The sequence below is a fragment of the Arachis stenosperma genome, chromosome 5, assembly GCF_014773155.1.
Source record: "Arachis stenosperma cultivar V10309 chromosome 5, arast.V10309.gnm1.PFL2, whole genome shotgun sequence".
Taxonomy (NCBI): Eukaryota; Viridiplantae; Streptophyta; class Magnoliopsida; order Fabales; family Fabaceae; genus Arachis; species Arachis stenosperma.
Genome location: NC_080381.1, coordinates 141,229,070 through 141,247,574, shown reverse-complemented (window position 1 = coordinate 141,247,574; position 18,505 = coordinate 141,229,070). Strand labels below are relative to the sequence as shown.

Below are 18,505 nucleotides of genomic sequence, written 5' to 3'. Positions count from 1 at the left end.
TACATCAATCCTTTAAAAACTACAAACACAAACACATAATCTTTTTTATTTACCAAATACAAAATGATGAGTTTGAGTTTTTAAAAACCACAAACACCTCTTCGAAAAGCTTTATTAAACCAAGGCTTATTTATAAAAGTTCTATTCAATGTTGTTTAACATTAGTTTTGAAGCTTTGAATTATATCCAACCTATTATTGTTATCATAAACATATTAGTTGTAGTAATTACTATTTTCTTTTACTAAAAAACTATAAAATTACTCTTATAAATCTCGAGCTAATTTATTCATGAACGCATTAGGTATCAAGGATGAATACTACAAAATACTACAAAAGCATGCAGTGTAACACAATCCATGCATAACAAGTTACAGAGAGATCAAATTTTATGATGGACTAACATCCAACACTAAAGGAATCAATATAGTTTTTACACACAACAAATTAAACTTGGATAAAACCAAAAGATATCATATCACTCTCACGGCAACTTTTCCTCTCATTTCCCTTCTTTTTTTTTTTCCCACTTTTTTCTTTGTTGCTTACAACATGGCATTCATTATGGCTTACAACTACAGGAAAGCATCTTTTTCAAGCAGCTCTAAGACATCACTTTGATTGTTTAGCTTCGCAACATCTATAGGAGTTTTGCCGTCCATGTTCTGGAGAGTACTGCAAATTGAAAGAGGTAATTAAGGACAAACAAATTATACTAATTAAGCACAATCTGAAAAGACTAATTATACTTGATACTTACACTGCAGCACCATTTTCAAGGAGTAGGGCAACACACTCCTTCCTGCCATAGCCAGCTGCATAATGAAGAGCTGTGTTCTTATTCTTATCCAAAGCATCCACTTTTGCTCCAGCCTCAATCAGAACTTGTGCACACTTCACCTGGAATCATATCAACAGTGTCCGTTAAGCCATAGAAAGCAAGAGCCAAATGATAGTCATAAAATTCACATTCCTGATTCTCTTATATTTTGTGTGTGCAGCTTTGTAGGAGAGAACCAAGGAGGAACTTTAATACTAGTATACCTCGCCATATCCACATGCAAAATGTAAAGCAGTTCTTCCCTCGGCATCTTCTTCATCCTTGTCACCACCAGAGGCTAGTGCATTTTTCAAGCCCTATTTGATTAAATAAAATGTTAGCTGTCAATTTTTTATTTTTTCAAATTATGCCCAGATACAACAATTGCTGAATTGGACAATATAAGATCAGCTGCATGAAGGTTAACAATCAAATAAATACTCAATAATACAGACAATTTTAGTTCTGTTTAGTTTATGTTCCTTCAAAGTTAACAAAAGAAATTAAGCAAACAACCCATTGCAACACAATGATATGCAAAATACAAACTTAATACACACCTGATTTCCATTAATTTAACACGGGGTTGGTTTATAGAAAATTAGAAGGTTTTAACCTACAGGATTCTGCAAATGAAATGATACCCAAGTTCCTACTTAGACTATTTCTTTGTTCCCTCCACAACCTTACAAGAGGAATTCTTTTCAAATAACATAAAAATGAAAGTGGAAGGAATTTTGAGGATAACTACAACCAAAACATAAATATTCATGATTCTTTAAAAGAAGGCAAAAAGGTTCAAAGCATGTGTACATATACAGAAAGTGTTGTATTGACATAGTACCTCCACATCACCAATACTAGCAGTGTGATGAACAAGTGATTCATCTTCATTTCCCACATCTTCAGTCTCATCTGCCCCTGGATTTTCAGCAGAAGCAGCTGCATCTGCAGAAGTTGGAAGGCCCATTGCTTGCCCCAACTTCCGTAAAGCCTCCTCGTTATTCCAGTATCTGCATGAAATTTATCACTTCAAAACATATCGAAATTTTAAAAACACTAGAAGATAACAGAAAGATATGTTAGTGTCTAAACTTCATCATAGCAGCAGGACCGCCGTTCTCTATCTCGTCTAAGATATGTTTCAAAGATGGATCGTCCTTGATGCGTGCCATTCTCTCTTCAAGCTGTTCTTTGTTTGTTGGATTTGTAAAACTTTCAAGCATGGCAGACATTGATGGATCCTGCAAAATAGACATGACACGGCATATATACATTTTATAACTGGAAATACTGCCATGGAACAAAGAATATAATGGAGAAGTTTAATAAATAACAAATACCTGCATCAATGCATTACCCAAACGTTCAGCCATGGTCATAAAATTAGGATTCTGCATAACTTGTTGCATGGTTTGATAATATTGCTGATTATCAAAGTTGGGGATACCCTCCTGTGGTGCACCTTGAAAGCTCTTCTGAAGCTGCTCAGCCATCTGATTGAACGATGGATCTTTTGCTATCTGTTCAGCCAATTCTTTGATGCTTGGATCCTATGAATTCCGCATTTTAGTATTAGTAAGCGCTTATCAAGAAATAGCAATTATGGAATACAAATTCTTTGAGATTCATAAATGGATTTCAATTACAGACAAACCTTAAGGGTGTGTTTGGAACACAACGGAATTGTAAAATGAATTGATTTCAACATACTTTCAATGTGTATTTTGTATTTGAATATGTATTATACACTGGTAACTGATTTGGTGATAGATTTTGGAGTACACATAGAATATATGAATTGGGAATAACTACTTAAGTTTCAGTGCCAACAGTAAGATCACTGAAAAAGTTCACATTTTCTTTCCCTTATAAATCATGGCATTCCAACCATAGGGTTGGAAAGACACAAATTGATGAAAACAGCGAACTCATTAAGCAGTGACATGCTCAAATTGCATCCAAAAATCATACTCAATGTATAAAATATCCATAATATCAATAAATACAAAAGGTATGATAGATATAAGCATATGACAAAATACAAAAAGAAAGGAGACAGTGATATACATTGAGAAGACCAGACATGGCAGAGAAATCGAAAGGGTTGGCTGGAAACCCAGTTGCAGGTCCAGAAGTTCGTCCAGCCTGTGAATCTGCAGAGGATGTTTCATCCTTGGGATTTGTGTTCTCTGCTGTGCCAGCTTTGTCATCTAAGAAAATCTCAACATGTTAATTTTTTGGTAAAGATTCATCAACCAAAAGTCAAAACTTTATCAAGCAAGTATTGTGTATTGATAAATGACTGCAACTCCAATATCTTTGTGAAACCTACATACAAATGCAAACACATCTGGTAATTCATGTACAACAATTCTAAGATTCCAATTCCAAGTTCACACATCTAAACAGAAAAATATATAACTCAATATGACTTATGCATCATCTATCAAGATTCAAGAGCATAGTTTAAAACTTTAAATCCCTTGTTTATTAAAGAACTATAAATCCACTTGTAATTGGAGGAAGAAAAAAGAGCGGAGGGAGGGATAAACATACCAGCAGGAATATCCTTTTCAGGATTCGAAGCCATAATTTAGCTGACACAAAAGTCAAAGAGATGTTTAGATAATCGAAGATGAATCTGTGAGAGAGAGAAAGAGAGAGAGAGAGAGAGAGAGTATTGAAATTGAAGAGGTTGAGAGTTGAAACCTGAGTAGAAGCAGGGAGATAAGGTACTAACTGTGTTTCAATGGAAAATAAAATAAAATAAAAATAAATAAGTAGTTGGTAGTAAATAAATATGAATATATGTTTATTGTTTAAGTTGGAAATTGGAAGTGGAAAATGAAATGGAAAATAGGGAGAGATGGATGGATAGAGAATGGCGTGTGTGGACAAAGAGAGTGGGGCCCACAATCTTCATCGTCATCTTCTCAAATGAATGGCTCACTTTGCTGCCAACACTGTTTCCTCCATTTTCTTCCAGCGAAGCTCCTCTTTTCAATAACAATAATAACTTGTCTTTTGATAAAACCAATAAAATAAAGAAATTACATTTACGTGTAACAAATAATAATTGTATAATACATTACTTTGCATATCTTAAAAACGAGATCTTATAAATGCCTTTTCTCCATTCATATATACTCTGCCATTGTATATGTTATAAAATGTAAGAATATTCAATCATCTTGATTTGGTTTAATGATTAATTTATTTAAAAAAATGTTAAAAATTTAAAATTTTTTATGTATATAAAAATTTATTGATCAATAATAACTTTTAAATAAAATAAAATTCAGATAGATTAATCTATCAAATTTAAAGATTGGAGTAAAATCAGATGATAAAAAAAGGAGATGATGGCCTTTTTTAATTTTAATTTTTTATATGTAAACTATATATAAATTTTAATTTAGTCTCTTTTTAAAATTTTATTTTAGTTTTAATTTATTGCATAAATATTTTTTACCTTCTTAAATATTTTATTTAGTTCTACCCTTGTTTAAAGATACTATAAAAAAAAATTATATTCATGATTTAAAGTTAAAATCAGCAATTAGAAAGAATAAGTGTTTATTATTTCACTCAATCATCGGTTAGTTTAATGAAAAATCTTTTTTTGGCTAAACCTTGTCATTATCTACTCTATGGACCTTTCCAACCTCGAAGTCTTTGATTGCACGACTCTCCATTAAAAATCGGCAAAAAAAAAAAAAAAATTCAAAATTATTTATTCATATTAAACGAATCATATAATAAGGGTTAAGCTAAATAATAATAATTAAATACATAGAAAAATGAATGAAGTTTTTAGAGCCCGTTTGATTAATATGTCATCCAAAGAAGATAATTCAAACTTCGATGCTCATTTTCACTTTCTCATAAACAACTTTTTACGTAATAGGAGTAATACATTCCTCAAATTAAGCATATACCCTATTACATTTGAGAATGATCAATATATGTTATGAAGTGTCTAACTCTTCATATAATAATGTCTATACTTAGTCAATAAGTCAATAACAACTTATGCAAATAAACAAATTTAAGTAAATTGAAAAAATCATGAACATTATCTTGTTTAATTCACCGTGAAATCTTAATTTGACCTCAAATATAAAAATGCATGTTTTTTCTTTCAATTATTTAAACTTTTCAGTATCAATTTCTTAAACAACTCGTGCTTTATTTGATAACCTGAGAAACGAACGTATACAATATACATGAACTCCTTCACCTACATTAAAAAAAAAAAACTCCTTGACCTATATTAATATTTTTTTTTGGTGACTGACCTATATTAATATATCACTTCATATAATAATTTTTTTTTTCTAGCTACATTATAGAGGAAATTTAGACATGGTTTGACATTGTAAGTCTGAATTACCTTTTTCTAAGGTTTAAAAGGGTTAATTAATGTGTCTTGGTAAGTTTGGTAAAATTTGGCACGTACTACTACTATGCAGTGTTTTGTTTCGTGTTGTTTGTATATGGCACACACTCCCATGTACCGCTATTTTTATTTTTCATTTTTATTCTTTACTTTTCATATGCTACTAGTCTCTACCTTAAGTTGTTAATTTACTTATATTTGATAAATAAATGAACATGGCAATATTAAAATTTACAATCCATGAAAAAAACTCGAGTAATATTCATATCGAAGGCATTTTTATATATTTCATGGAATAATAAATTTTTATTCTATAGAATTATCTCAATATTAAATCTAAAAGCCTGAGAGAAAAAATAAGAAATTAAAAATAAATAATAGAAAACATTTTATAGGCGTTTTTATTTTTTTTATATTTTAATTTTAATTTTATCTTTATTATTTTCAGAATTTTGTAAAAAAACAATAATTATATAGGAGATATTGACAGATAGAACAGAAAATAGCGCAAGAGAAGAAGAGAGGAGAGGGTGGTGGACTAGACTTGGTGGAAACCACACCATAGAGAGAGTGCGGAACACAACACACGATTACGATTACGAAGCAAAAGAGTGACTCAGCTGACATCATCATTCAGTTATGGCGATGCGCGACCTTATCACCGGCGCCACCTCCTGTCCCGACCCCGCCGCCTCCTCTTCCTCCTCCGCCAACCCTCTCGGCGCTCTCGCCAACGCTCTCATCGGCTCATCCTCCAAGACCAATGAGAGGCTCAAGGAGATTCCAACATCCATTCCCACTGACCCCTCCTCCCACCTCTACTCCCAACCTCCTCCTTCCCAGTTTCTTCCCGGCTCCGAATTCGACAAGCCTTTCTTCGATCCAAGCTCCCAGGGCTCCCAGTTCCTCAACGGCTTCCGCTCCGCAGCTGCTTCCGGCGGCGGGGCCCTGGAGGAAACTTGGGATGAGATACAGCGTGATGGCAGAGCTGCTCCTCAATTGGACGGTGGACTCTATGATAGGGCTGCACCTCCTCCTCACCTTCATCAACCCACCTTGGATGGTATTCTTTATTTCATCCAAGCACATCTCACTTTTATCATTTATTATATGGTGTTTCCAACTGAATTTCACTGTGTGTCTTGGTTTGAGCTTTCTATTTTGTGGTATTAGAATGGTTTAGGCTCAGCGAGAGAGGAAGACAGGAGAATTTTTAGCTGATAAGTGAAAAGAAAAACTAAGTTGAACTGAAGATACACTTGTTATTCTTCATTGCTTTGGTGGATAAAGAATTCTTTGAACTCGGTGATAGAATTGGATCCTAGCTAGATTCTCTAAAGGCTCTTATGCTGTAACAGGGCTTCTTTTATGTTCATCAGGAGTGGTTTTCCAAATTCGATGGATATTTATTTTTTTCAGCACTTAACATGCTCGTTGTCATTTAATAGTGTATTGTCTCTTTCTTGGGATTTACTCAAGGGGATGTGATTCTCGGAATTTGTCTACTGGACTTACATATGTGTATTTAGATGCTTAGACATTCCATGAAGGAAGACATAGAAAATTGATAATGTTATCTTGATTTTCTTTGCCATATGTAAGGGCCGCCTCAAAGAGTTCTGTCCAACTTTTTGCACTCATTTCTCGACAGCAGCCGTGGAGGAGTCCCTTTCCATCCAGCTCCTCTACCAATGTTGGGTTTATCTGAAGGTGATAAACAATGCATACGTGACCGGTCCAGCATAATGGCCAGACATCTTTTTGCAGACAAAAGTGAAGAATTTATTGATGCCCAAGTAAGGGATTCATGGATTCCTCCATCTGCTTTGCTTTATATTACTTTTTTCTTATTTATTTTATTACATTCATATGAACATATTACCCTAGCTCCTTGTTGACTGAAAGAAAGATAAGGGGATAAACCTGTTTAAGGGTTATGGTCTTTGTAGAACAATGTTGCCAATATATGATCTCTAGGTTCTATTGGATGTGCCTTTTTTTTGGGTGCAAGTTAATGCTTGAATATGGACTCATCAGAGTAATTACTTTCCAGGTAAATGCCCTTCTAAGCTCTCTAGATATTGACAGTAATGTCCGTGGTAAGGGACCTATGCCTGAGAGATTTCGGGAGCTTGAGGATTACTGGAATGAGTCTCAAGGCAACCTGAGACCTGGTCCTCACCCTGCAGATGGATGGATTGCTGAATATAGTCAAAATAGGGCAAATCTGGATAATCCTGATTCTTGGGCTAATTCATTTGAGCAACAACATGGTGCAAACGGTTGGGTCTCTGAGTTTGAGAATGTAAGAACTTTTCACTTATGCTAATCTATTTCTAGCTATCATTTGAAGTTTCTCACTCTTTTTAATTAGTAACTTAGAAATACACAGTTTTGATTCTTTTGACATGTAATCATATCCTTGAGATTTATTGGAAACTTGTTATGCTTAATTTATTGCTGGTTAGAACATTTTAGGATTACTCTCAAACTTAGCTTATCTCTTGATCAAAGCTACCTAAATTGTGAATTTGAAATTTTCTGATGTGCAGTACCCATTTCTGGGTTAATCATAATGACTCACAATACTTTTCATTCTTCAACCATCGGTTTGCTTTCAAACAATGTACTGTTTGAGGGATGTTATCCATATATATCTCAGTTTGATTTCTTTACTGTTTTTACTTTAGGGGTTATTACAACATTCAAAACATCGAGATGGGTAATAGTGTCGAACAAAGTGAACAAGTCATGTAAAAAAATATACCGAAATTGGAGATGGCATATTCTATTCTTCCATAGAATGTGGATGTCCTTTGATTGATTGCCCTTCTTCATTATTCTGAATCTTAGTCTTTGTAGCCATAGGCTTGAATTACATAGTTTCTGTAGATATTGCATTAATCAATTTGTAAATGTTATCTCTGGATATATTATCACCTTTTGTTTCCCTTTATGTTTTAAAATTTTTCTTTGTATGCTGTTCATTCTGCAGTCCCAGTTGTCATCTATGGACCAAATGCAAGCTATGAACATGCCAAACTTAGCTGCAATGGAGCAGACTCGTATGCTTGCAAATACGTTGGCCCAAAATAATGACCCTAAATTTCAGGTTTATTTTCTGTCATTACTTTGATATATCCATTTGTAGAATTCTTTCTTTTGTTTCTCAAGAGGAAAAATGTCAATAACATTTTTTTGGTACACAGAACTCAAAGTTTCTTCAGTTCGTATCAAAGATGAGCCGTGGTGAGTTGATTATTGATGACAATCAGGTTAAAGAGACTGCTCCTGGAGATTGGGCCACAGAATACCAGCAGCAATATAATCCTGGTCATTCATGGGCGGGTGAATTTTTAAATGATAAGGTATGTATAATTCTGATGAGCTTGAAACCATATTCCTTTGCAAGTGTTTTTATATTATTGATTGTCATAAATTCAGGTAAAGAGAGCATGATTTATAAAGGTTTGTCTGCCATAAATTCAGTTAAAAGAAAGGTTTTAGGTACTGTTAATTATCCTAGACAGTATAGTAAGATAAAGGTGAGACAGAAAATTATGAAAAGTGAATCCGAAGATATTTTGGATTAAATTATAATCAGAGAGTTCTTAATTAATGAGCCTTTTGCTCACAACTTTTAATTCTAACTTTGCGGATTTCAGGTTTCTCATGGACCTGATCAATGGGTGAATGAGTTTAACGATCAGCAGCATGGACCAATCGATGATCAGTGGGTCAATGAATTTTCAAAGTTGCATGTTGGTGACTGGGCAGATGAATTTGGTCAGCAGGTTGCTGAAGGAGCTTTTGGGGAGAGCTCTTCTGATAACTGGGCACATGCATATGATGAGTATGTGTCCAACTTCCTTCAAATGGCAGTGTTTTTAATCGTATATAAAGAACTATCAAAATTAGATTCGTTCCCATATTTATTTAGATTTGAAACCTTATATTAGCAAGATTAGGACTACCGGATTAGTAGTTGATACCTTTTATAAAATTACATCATTACGCACTAGGGACTACTATCTGTCTTTGTGCTTCCTTTTATTTGAAGCGTCGAAGTTATTCTCTGAATTAATCAGAATATCTTTGGGGTTATGTGAAGGTACCTAAATGAACAAGTAGCTGCCAAGCAGCAGTCAGATTCTTCTAGGGGTGTGTATGTCTTTTCCGATTTAAATCCATATGTTGGCCATCCAAATCCTTTAAAAGAAGGACAAGATCTATTCAGGAAAGGACTTCTAAGTGAAGCAGTTCTTGCCTTGGAAGCTGAAGTCTTGAAAAATCCTGAAAATGCCGAAGGTTGGAGATTACTTGGAATAGCACATGCAGAAAATGATGATGATCAACAGGTTAGGTTACACCCTCCTTGAATGTTACTTATATGTCAATTTTATTGTGTTTCTTAATATTGATCCATCACATACTATTTCTGATAGTGGGAAATTCTACTTCAAATGGTAACTTAATAATTTTAATTTCTCTTTTACCTTATCAGGCCATTGCAGCTATGATGCGAGCACAGGAGGCTGATCCAACGAACCTTGAAGTGCTTCTTGCTCTTGGTGTCAGTCATACAAATGGTTAGTAGACTGCCTCAGATTCATTGGTTGGATGGATGATACAAAGCATAATAGCACATTCAAATTCATTGCTTCTTTCTTGATTTGAAGATTTTTAAAGGACATTGTAGAAACAACAATTTTGTGTTTTCTCCATTTCTTTCATCAAACTTTGAAAAGAAACAAATCGAAAATGAATATAGCACTATTGTAATTAATAATGAAAACTTACCACCTGCAAATGGAAACCAAAAAACCCAACCAAACACTTTGTAATGTGCTTTTTTATTTGCTTGACTTTGTATTGTGCCTACTTAGTTAGAACAGTCTGGTGTATACTTAAAGTCTACTTTAGTGAATTCCTAAATCCTAACTGAAAAGCATCAATTAGAATAACTTCATTGCATTGTTTTCCCAGTAAATGAGGAAAAAAAATGAATTCATATACTCATGTATGCAGAACTGGAGCAAACGGCTGCCCTGAAGTATCTATATGGATGGCTACGCAATCACCCGAAGTATGGATCACTTGCCCCGCCGGAGTTGGCTGACTCTTTGTACTATGCTGATGTAAGTGGAGTTAATTACTTTTATTGACTTGTTTTTGCTAAAGAACTATTTATTTGCTATGTGAACTTGGAAATCCTTATGCAATTCTCATTATTAAGATATAGTCCATTTCAAAAAGCCTTGTTGAACTTGCCCTTTTTGCGGTTGATCTTAGCCTTGCTAAATATATCTGAAATCTTTTTCTTTTTTCCTTTCTTTTTTCAAAAAAAAAAATACCCAAAAGAAGCAAGATTCTTAGAATTTTCTACCAACATTATAAGTTGAGTTAATTTTTATCCAATAGTGTCTTTCCATGGTCTGTTGCTTTAGCTGTCAGATTACTGATTTGGTAAAAACTAAAAAGTGGCTAAGGAAAAAAATTTGTCCCGAGTCACTTATCTAGCAATGTGTTTCCCTATGTATCTTCTGCTTAGATTGTAAAGATTTATTTTCCTTCCTGCAGGTTGCTAGATTATTCAATGAAGCTGCTGAAATGTCACCCGAAGATGCAGATGTTCACATAGTTCTTGGGGTCATGTACAACTTATCCAGAGAATATGACAAAGCCATTGCATCTTTCCAAAGAGCACTGAAACTTAAGCCACAGGATTACTCTCTCTGGAATAAACTCGGTGCGACACAAGCAAACAGTGTGCAAAGTGCGGATGCAATAATGGCTTATCAACAGGTATGGTGTTTCAATCTCAATCCTGGTATATGGCTATAGGCTGTAGCTTTAATGTAATGATCATTTTAAGTGGGAAGTATGTTCATTTTGTAATTTTATGACATATAAATGCAACTTAATTTATCAAATCTTTTGGGAAATCAATTTTTGTGACCATTTGATGGTCATTTATCCACCAATGTTTTACCTTTATGCATTTGCAGAAATTGACATGTACCTACATGCCATCTATTTTCTTCATGTAATATATTTTCTCTAATGGAATTTTACTTTTTTCTATTGACACAAACAGGCACTTGATTTGAAGCCAAATTACGTTCGTGCTTGGGCAAATATGGGCATCAGTTATGCAAACCAGGTCAATAAGTGCTTGGTTTTTGAGTCTTCTATGGTTTAAAGTAGGAACTAGGGCATTGGTTTTTAAGCCTTATTTTGCTCTAACTAATAACTATACCTTTCCGGTTTTCTACAGGGCATGTACGATGAGTCCATTCGATATTATGTTCGAGCACTTGCCATGAATCCAAAGGCAGATAATGCATGGCAGTATTTGAGAATCTCATTAAGGTATGATTTCGTAGTATGTATTGGAAGAGAAAATTAGAGCAGAGTTCGAGTGTGGGGAATAGGAGAATGATAATTCAAATTAGCTTCTAGTTTAATATGTTTCTGGTGACTTAACTTGTATATCCTATATTGCAGTTGTGCTTCGAGGAATGACATGTTGGAGGCTTGTGATAGTCGTAATCTGGACCTTCTTCAGAAGGAGTTTCCACTACAATAAGTGGATGAAGTTCAATAGGAATCTTGTTTTGGCTGAAGTAATGGAGAAATGTTATATATTCCATCTATGCTTTCGTAGAAATTAAAGGAGATATAAGAAATTGGTTCAGTGCCTGCATTTGTATACGAGACATACTTCAAAACACAGTATAACATCGTAGTGGGGAAATAATCAAAATATATCATCTTACACTTCATTTGGGCGGCAAAGTCACAGACCCGTTTCCGAACGTGAGAAAAACTGTATATTATAGAATCCTTTGTATACTCAAGTTTCCACTACAGCATGAAGGTATATATAATCAAGCACGATTTGTGGCGCATCATGTTTCTTATTTCTTTTATTTTTACTATTACTTTTGGTTCATTGGTCTTCTACCTGGGGGTAACTAGGCTATGAACCTGACACCCAACCGTTCTTATACATGTAAGGATTTATTTCCGATGCTTTTGTGTCTTTGATTAATATTAGTATTTAGTATACATTGAGAAAAATTGAGGGAGTTTGTCCATTGGGTTACAGCTTGATGAGCGTCACTCCATTACGGACTTTATTTGATAATTAAGGCAACAGTTATCTCTTGCATGCATCTTACGTTATTGAAGTTGTTTTTCGATGCACTTTTATCTCCAACGTAACCCTTCCATTTGATTTTCCCATTGTTATTTGTTAAAATAAGTTTGAGAATGCCATAGAAAAAACAATAAAGATACAGTGGACATTGAATATGCTTTAATTGTACTCTGAAAAAGAATCAATTTTCCCCCACTCTGGAGGACAATATACTTTTTAGCTTCTTCAAGCTTAATCAAATGAATGAATGAAACTTCATACAAAAAGAGTATATGTAAACAAAGACCATAAACAAGCTCCATTTCTTTTTATAGAATAGTTCGACGCCCTAAAGAAAAGACCTCCTCAGGTTGGTCTAAAAAGTAGAACTGCCTCATTTGTCTTGATAACTTTTCAGGGTGCTAGTTAGGTACACTCCAAACTATAAGAAAGCCTCATAACAAATGAACCTGCTGCTGATATTCTTCAACCAGTTTCATTTCATCACAAAGACTTGAAATATCAGGGATTATCCCTCCATTACAATGCCTGTATATCCCATCACCTACGAGATCATTTAACAATGAAGCTGGATCTCTGGCTCCACCATGCTGTAGGAATTTCGTTCTTAAAGCGAATCCGGTAGTTAGTGATAGTGGATCCTCCTGGCACAACTTCTTCCATATGGTAGCAGCAAAACATTTGGCATACAAATAGCTATAATACCCTGCTCCAAAAAAAGAAAATAAGTATAACAGAACCTTCAACTTAAATGGAAAATTAATTTGAAGTGGCAGGCCAACATTTATCAGAGCCTCAGGCCTACCAACCTGCACCATAATTAAGGAGATGACTAAATCGGGCCTCCCAGTGTGTTCCTTCCACATGTTCCCAACAAGTATGCTGTCTTTTCAGTTCAGCAACAACAGAACTAGTGTCTCCATAAGGGAGTGGCTGCTCTCCAAAAAGTGTCTGATCAACCAAGGCATAGAATATCTGACAGAAAACACAAACTATGTTAATTATGTTATGTCTTCTCACATATTAAAAAATATGGCATGCTTTACTGACATAAGACACCAGCCAGTGTGCAATACAGGTATTTAAAATAAATGTGGGAAAGGAAAAAACACCTGACGCTGCAGATCAGTGGTAGCAAACATATCTTTGGCACCCTTCATTGACTCCACCAGCTTACGAGGGATTTCTTCACCCGTTGAATAGTGTCTAGCAAATCTTTTCAGAACTCGATAGTCCCATGCATAGTATCTATCCGCCAAAAATACCATGAAGTCAATCAAAAGCCATGACGTGGGCAGATAAGTGGTTACCTAATTTATTTAGCGACAGCAACAATTTCTCTCTATTTTAAATCATTAAACAATGCAATAGAGGCTTATCTATTAAATCAGACATCCATAATTTCCTTTAACTATTATATCCTGATTCCCACCAAACAGTTTGTCTGAATCGCTCTTCTTCTAAGAATTACAACTTCAAAAGAAAACAAAGGTTATTGCAGCCATTCTACTCACTCAAAGAGGTTGGATGGTATTTCTGCAAAATCAAGGACCACTCTGGTGCCAGAAAAATGTTGGTAATCCTGCAATAAGAACAACAAGAAAGCATACTGCAATGAGAGCAATCTTAGATGCAAACTTTTCTATTTTCAAGTAACCTCAGTCTTGTTAGTTCATTGTACAACACATCAATACAGTTCAAATTTGAAATTCCAAAGATAATTTAAACAATATCATTATAGATTATCTCAATTTGCTCCAGTCATGTTTGTATTTATGCCTTTAGAATATCTAATGAAAAAGATATCTAAGTGCTATAAATTAAACACTACAGATAATTGAAAATGTTTAACATGTTGTCCATATAAATCTGTGGGGAATAATTACTAGCTCCTGGGCTATGCTTCAATCTCCCTACTCATGAATCCTACTTTATTCTGTAATAGTCTGGTGTTTATTCAACGTGTTATTGATTTCTTATTTTTAATTTTATTAGGTAACGAAAAAGATAGAATTGAAAATGGCTGAGCATAAGACATCCATAGCAAAAACAAAACAAGAGGGAAAACTTTGGAGTGAAAGCAAAGTCTGTATATTCAAACTCACGAGAAATTCAAGAAAATACCGTTCTTGAAAGTAATGAATGAAGAGCATGACCAAACTCATGAAATAGAGTTTCCACTTCCCAATGATTAAGCCTCACAGCTGATGGGCTTCGTGAACATGGAAAATTGCAAACAAGAGCTACAACCTGCAATTTTTTCATAATCAGACAGCAACCAGAATAATCAGCAGTTTGTAAAGAAAAATATAACGAGCTTTCAACTTAACAGGGAGCACCAAGGAATATTAATTAAACTCTTATGGGTTATTAATTAGTTACTTGTAGTATCTCCTTGTGTAGTTTCTGTATTAGTAAAATACAAGACAATGAAATGCTAAACTATTCTGATCAATTGGTGAAATAATGTTCTCATAGTCTCTTGTTTATTTCCTTTCCCTTTCTCTTTGTAAAAGCCTCCTGCTTTTACCACAGAAGGATGTATATCTTCTCTCTATGATCTCTTCTGAATTCTCTAAGGTGAATTCTTCATATAAAAGAGTTGGAAATAAAAAGGAACCACATATTTGAGTGACATAAAGAGAAAACAATAATTGCTAGCTAAAGTCCAAATCTGATTGAGAATAAATAAATTTTCACGTACTGGAAGTTGGTATTCCGTTTGAGAAATCTTGCGACCCCCTTTAATTGCAAAATGAGCACAACCAGGATACTTTCCTTTTCTCGAGTACAAATCAAGGTACAGATATCCTAAATCACCCTGAAATGAGGTTGAGTTTCAATGGATTTCAAACTGATTGCATGAAAAGTTACACATAAGTAGGTTTTGATATTCATCATCATTGACAATATAAATTACCTGGAGTAATTGGACATTTGGCAGTCAGTAGACCAAATGAAAGTTTATTTTATTATCTTTTATTTTATTTTGCATTCTCCAATGGAGACACAGTAACATATATAATAAGCGCAGATAACATAAAATGTAGATATATTGCTATATTTACTTAAATTTCAACCAGAAACCATTCAGATTGATAGATAGAAACTTTAAACAAAAAGTTAAAATTATGGAAACATTTATGTTTGATTTATGTTTCTACACATGTACCTCTTCAGGATGATGAAGAGACAGTTTAAGCACTTGGGGATCCCATGATTCACCAGGTTCCAGAGGGATGTTATGAAAGGTTGCACCAAACAATGACTGCACCAGCACCTTCAAACCCTCAATACAGTTTGATAAAGAAAAATATGATGCTACAACCTGTACACATGATATTTCCATTAAGGAAAAGAACACAAAATTATAGGTAGGCATAAATGACAACCATATCATGCAGGTGCATTGCATTTACCGAATTGTCCAACTTATAAGTAGAGGATTTCATCATAGTCATATAGTATGCCTCATCCCATGCCCTCAAATTTCCATCACTTCGACTGAACGTTTCTCTTTTGAATTTTGTAAGTAACTCAAACTCCTAAGATTATAAGGAAAAGAGAAAATCCTCCTTTCAGGTACAAGCACAAACCACTAGGATAAATCGCCTTTCAGATCTAGAAAGTATGCCAAAAAAGGAAGCCATACCTCTTTAGACTTTGCCTGCACCATCTTGCTCATCTCAAGTAAAAATGACCTAACAACATCTGGTGTTGTAGCCATGTTAGGCTTAACGGCAAATTCAGCATAAGATTTACACCCCATCATCTAGATCAAATGACTAGATGGTCAAATCATTGAGTAATAGTCAAAACAGAATAAACATTAAGCTTTGTGAGAAATACTTGTGAAAACTATTAAGCTAAGTCAATATGATGAAATTCTATCCACTTTTTCAATGATTATAAAACTTCAACCTGCAAGAAGTCAGACTACCTTAATTATAATTCATAAAATGGAAAGAGTCAATGCACATCCATGCCTATAGCAGCATAGATAATTAGATATGTGTGATATTCACATGCATATGAATCATGTGCTCCAAATATTCACATACAATGAATAGTATAGATAACATAGAAACTTAGGCTGTGGTGCCAAAGTAAAGGCTTAAAGGGAGTGAGAGTGCCAAACGAAGATACAAACCTGAGCTAGTTCATGTCGAGCAGATATAAGCCTTCTCAGAACTTCAACATTTGCATGTGGAACAGAATTTCCTTGTGTATATACCATTTTCCTTACCTTAAAATACAGTGAGGATTTATGTTTAAAAACATAACAAAACAAAACAAAACAAAAAAACAAATGATGAAGTCTTAGTTCATTATTTAGGCTCATTAAGAACACCAAAAGAATTCATCGGTGCTTTAGTTTTATGGGTAGTAAGTTTAAGTTTCTCATAAGATTTAGTGAGGTTCTAAATGCTTTTTTTCTACTTTAGCTAAACTTACTGGATACTTGATAATTATCACTCTGGGTATTAACATACCACAGTAAACTTTGAGATCATCAAATAGAAAATTACCTCATCATCTGATGACTGCTGTAGGATGGCGGCAACAGTTTGTGGGTCTGTTGTAATTCGATATCCTTTCTCTTTAAGGACAGTGTTGGACCCTGTAACTATTGAAGAACCTGACCGATAGATAGGCTTAACAAGATAATGCAAACTTTTGGGTATGCGTGATGAAGGATATATATCCACATTTCCTGGATCCATGACAATATTTTCATTGTACCTACCCAAATAAAACATAACAAAATGCAAACAGATCAAAAGCACAAAATAGGACATGATTCAGACACGTTAAAATTTACTCTTATGGAGTACAAGTAGCGAAGCATTAAGTGAGTCCAAAATTCACATATTTTTTGTTAGACAAAGAAAAAGAATGACAAAGTACACAAAAATATAGAGTACATTAGATCCTTTTTACAGGGCCGAGATCATACAAGATAAATTTTTAAAATAAATTACCAACTCCAATCAATCACAATTTACAGAAATAGTGTCACTGAGACAAAGTATTGGTTGTTCACCACAAGCATAGAGATGTCAAGTTAAGAAAGTATCATTTACAAACACACTTACTGTCTGGATAGTTGAGAAATTTCAATGTTTAGTGAGTTTACGCGATGTAATTTTTCTGCAAAAGAAAGCACATCATTTAAAGAAAGATTTTTTAACGCATGAAATGTGCCGCAACAATTTCCGAGAACATAACCATGAAATCAAGAGCAATATGGGTTACCAGAGGAAAGATGAATTCCACCCCTTTCAAAATCAGCACGCAAGTTTCGAACTCCCCTTTGAGCTTCTTCAGAGAGCATATGACACTCCTGCTCGGCTTTCTTGACGGCATTGTAGAGATCATGGTTTGTATTGAGATACTGTAGAAGAAAGCAAGCATAAGTGGGTGCTACAAGATGAGATATTTTCTTGTTAATATCGTGAGATGCATTAAGGAGGAGGAGTGAGGATCACCCGTCAGCTCACATGTAGATATTCATTGATTCTGAAGGAAGCCTTGTTGGCCTCTTGAAGAAATTCCCTGTTTGGATGAGTGTGCCTACACAGTTCAGCAGAGTCCACAACACAACACACCTGATCAGGAACACGCAGAGATGCATCAATCAGTAAGGTACAAGGGAAAATCAAGCAAGCAAGAAGAGCATACTGTGTCAGAAATCTCGTCCATTGCACGCATGATATCTGCAGCTGGAGGAGCGGTGGAAATGTAAGCGATGAGTTCCGCAGACCTGAGAGTCACAAAGTAAGAAGAAGAAGAAGAAGAAGAAGAAGAGAGGTAGAAAGGGAACCTTTGAATGGCTTCATCGACGAAAGATTGGAAGCCTTTGGGGGTCTTCAATTGAGGGAACCCATACAGACCCGACGACGAAGAGAAGCTTCTTCGCCTCTCACGGAACACATTCAACGTTCTGCTCAAAAGCTTCCCCACCATCGTCATGCCTTTGCTTCCTCCCTCGCGCTGCTGCTTCTTATATATATATATATATATATCTTCTTTATTTTTATATTATTATTATTATTATTATTATTATTATTATTATTTACTGAACTATCAATTTCTTTACTTGAACGGTTGAACCATGTTTA

At 34.6% G+C, this 18,505-nt stretch overlaps 3 protein-coding genes across 7 annotated transcripts; 1 reads left to right on the top strand and 2 right to left on the bottom strand.

The window, feature by feature from the left end:
- Positions 1-493: 493 nt before the first annotated feature.
- On the bottom strand, positions 494-3,741 carry LOC130982872 (ankyrin repeat domain-containing protein 2A-like). Its single transcript, XM_057906999.1, has 9 exons — positions 3,532-3,741; positions 3,379-3,419; positions 2,890-3,032; positions 2,163-2,372; positions 1,915-2,063; positions 1,664-1,832; positions 1,044-1,136; positions 760-899; positions 494-674 (listed from the first exon to the last, which is right to left on the bottom strand). Exons 2-9 carry the CDS (start codon positions 3,410-3,412, stop codon positions 575-577), a joined length of 1,038 nt encoding a protein of 345 aa, XP_057762982.1. The 5' UTR covers positions 3,413-3,419; positions 3,532-3,741; the 3' UTR covers positions 494-574.
- Positions 3,742-5,726: 1,985 nt separating this feature from the next.
- Positions 5,727-12,399, top strand: LOC130979985 (peroxisome biogenesis protein 5). Its single transcript, XM_057903567.1, has 13 exons — positions 5,727-6,284; positions 6,824-7,017; positions 7,275-7,526; positions 8,217-8,333; positions 8,431-8,589; positions 8,887-9,074; positions 9,333-9,579; positions 9,726-9,810; positions 10,250-10,359; positions 10,802-11,026; positions 11,319-11,384; positions 11,499-11,593; positions 11,729-12,399. The coding sequence occupies exons 1-13, from the start codon at positions 5,861-5,863 to the stop codon at positions 11,808-11,810; spliced, it is 2,244 nt and encodes a 747-aa protein (XP_057759550.1). The 5' UTR covers positions 5,727-5,860; the 3' UTR covers positions 11,811-12,399.
- Positions 12,364-18,414, bottom strand: LOC130979986 (mitochondrial intermediate peptidase, mitochondrial). Of its 5 annotated transcripts, none has more exons than XM_057903569.1 (16): positions 18,208-18,414; positions 18,066-18,147; positions 17,885-17,957; positions 17,640-17,778; positions 17,480-17,534; positions 16,913-17,126; positions 16,534-16,629; positions 16,036-16,155; positions 15,803-15,928; positions 15,556-15,711; positions 15,088-15,204; positions 14,508-14,633; positions 13,898-13,965; positions 13,496-13,631; positions 13,193-13,358; positions 12,364-13,089 (listed from the first exon to the last, which is right to left on the bottom strand). In XM_057903569.1, exons 1-16 carry the CDS (start codon positions 18,221-18,223, stop codon positions 12,818-12,820), a joined length of 1,962 nt encoding a protein of 653 aa, XP_057759552.1. In that variant the 5' UTR covers positions 18,224-18,414; the 3' UTR covers positions 12,364-12,817. The 5 variants fall into 5 exon arrangements, with proteins under 5 accessions (XP_057759552.1, XP_057759551.1, XP_057759553.1 ...); XM_057903568.1 differs by having other exon boundaries at positions 17,885-17,992; positions 18,208-18,369; XM_057903570.1 differs by having other exon boundaries at positions 17,885-17,992; positions 18,066-18,106; positions 18,208-18,369.
- Between the last annotated feature and the right edge of the window lie 91 nt (positions 18,415-18,505).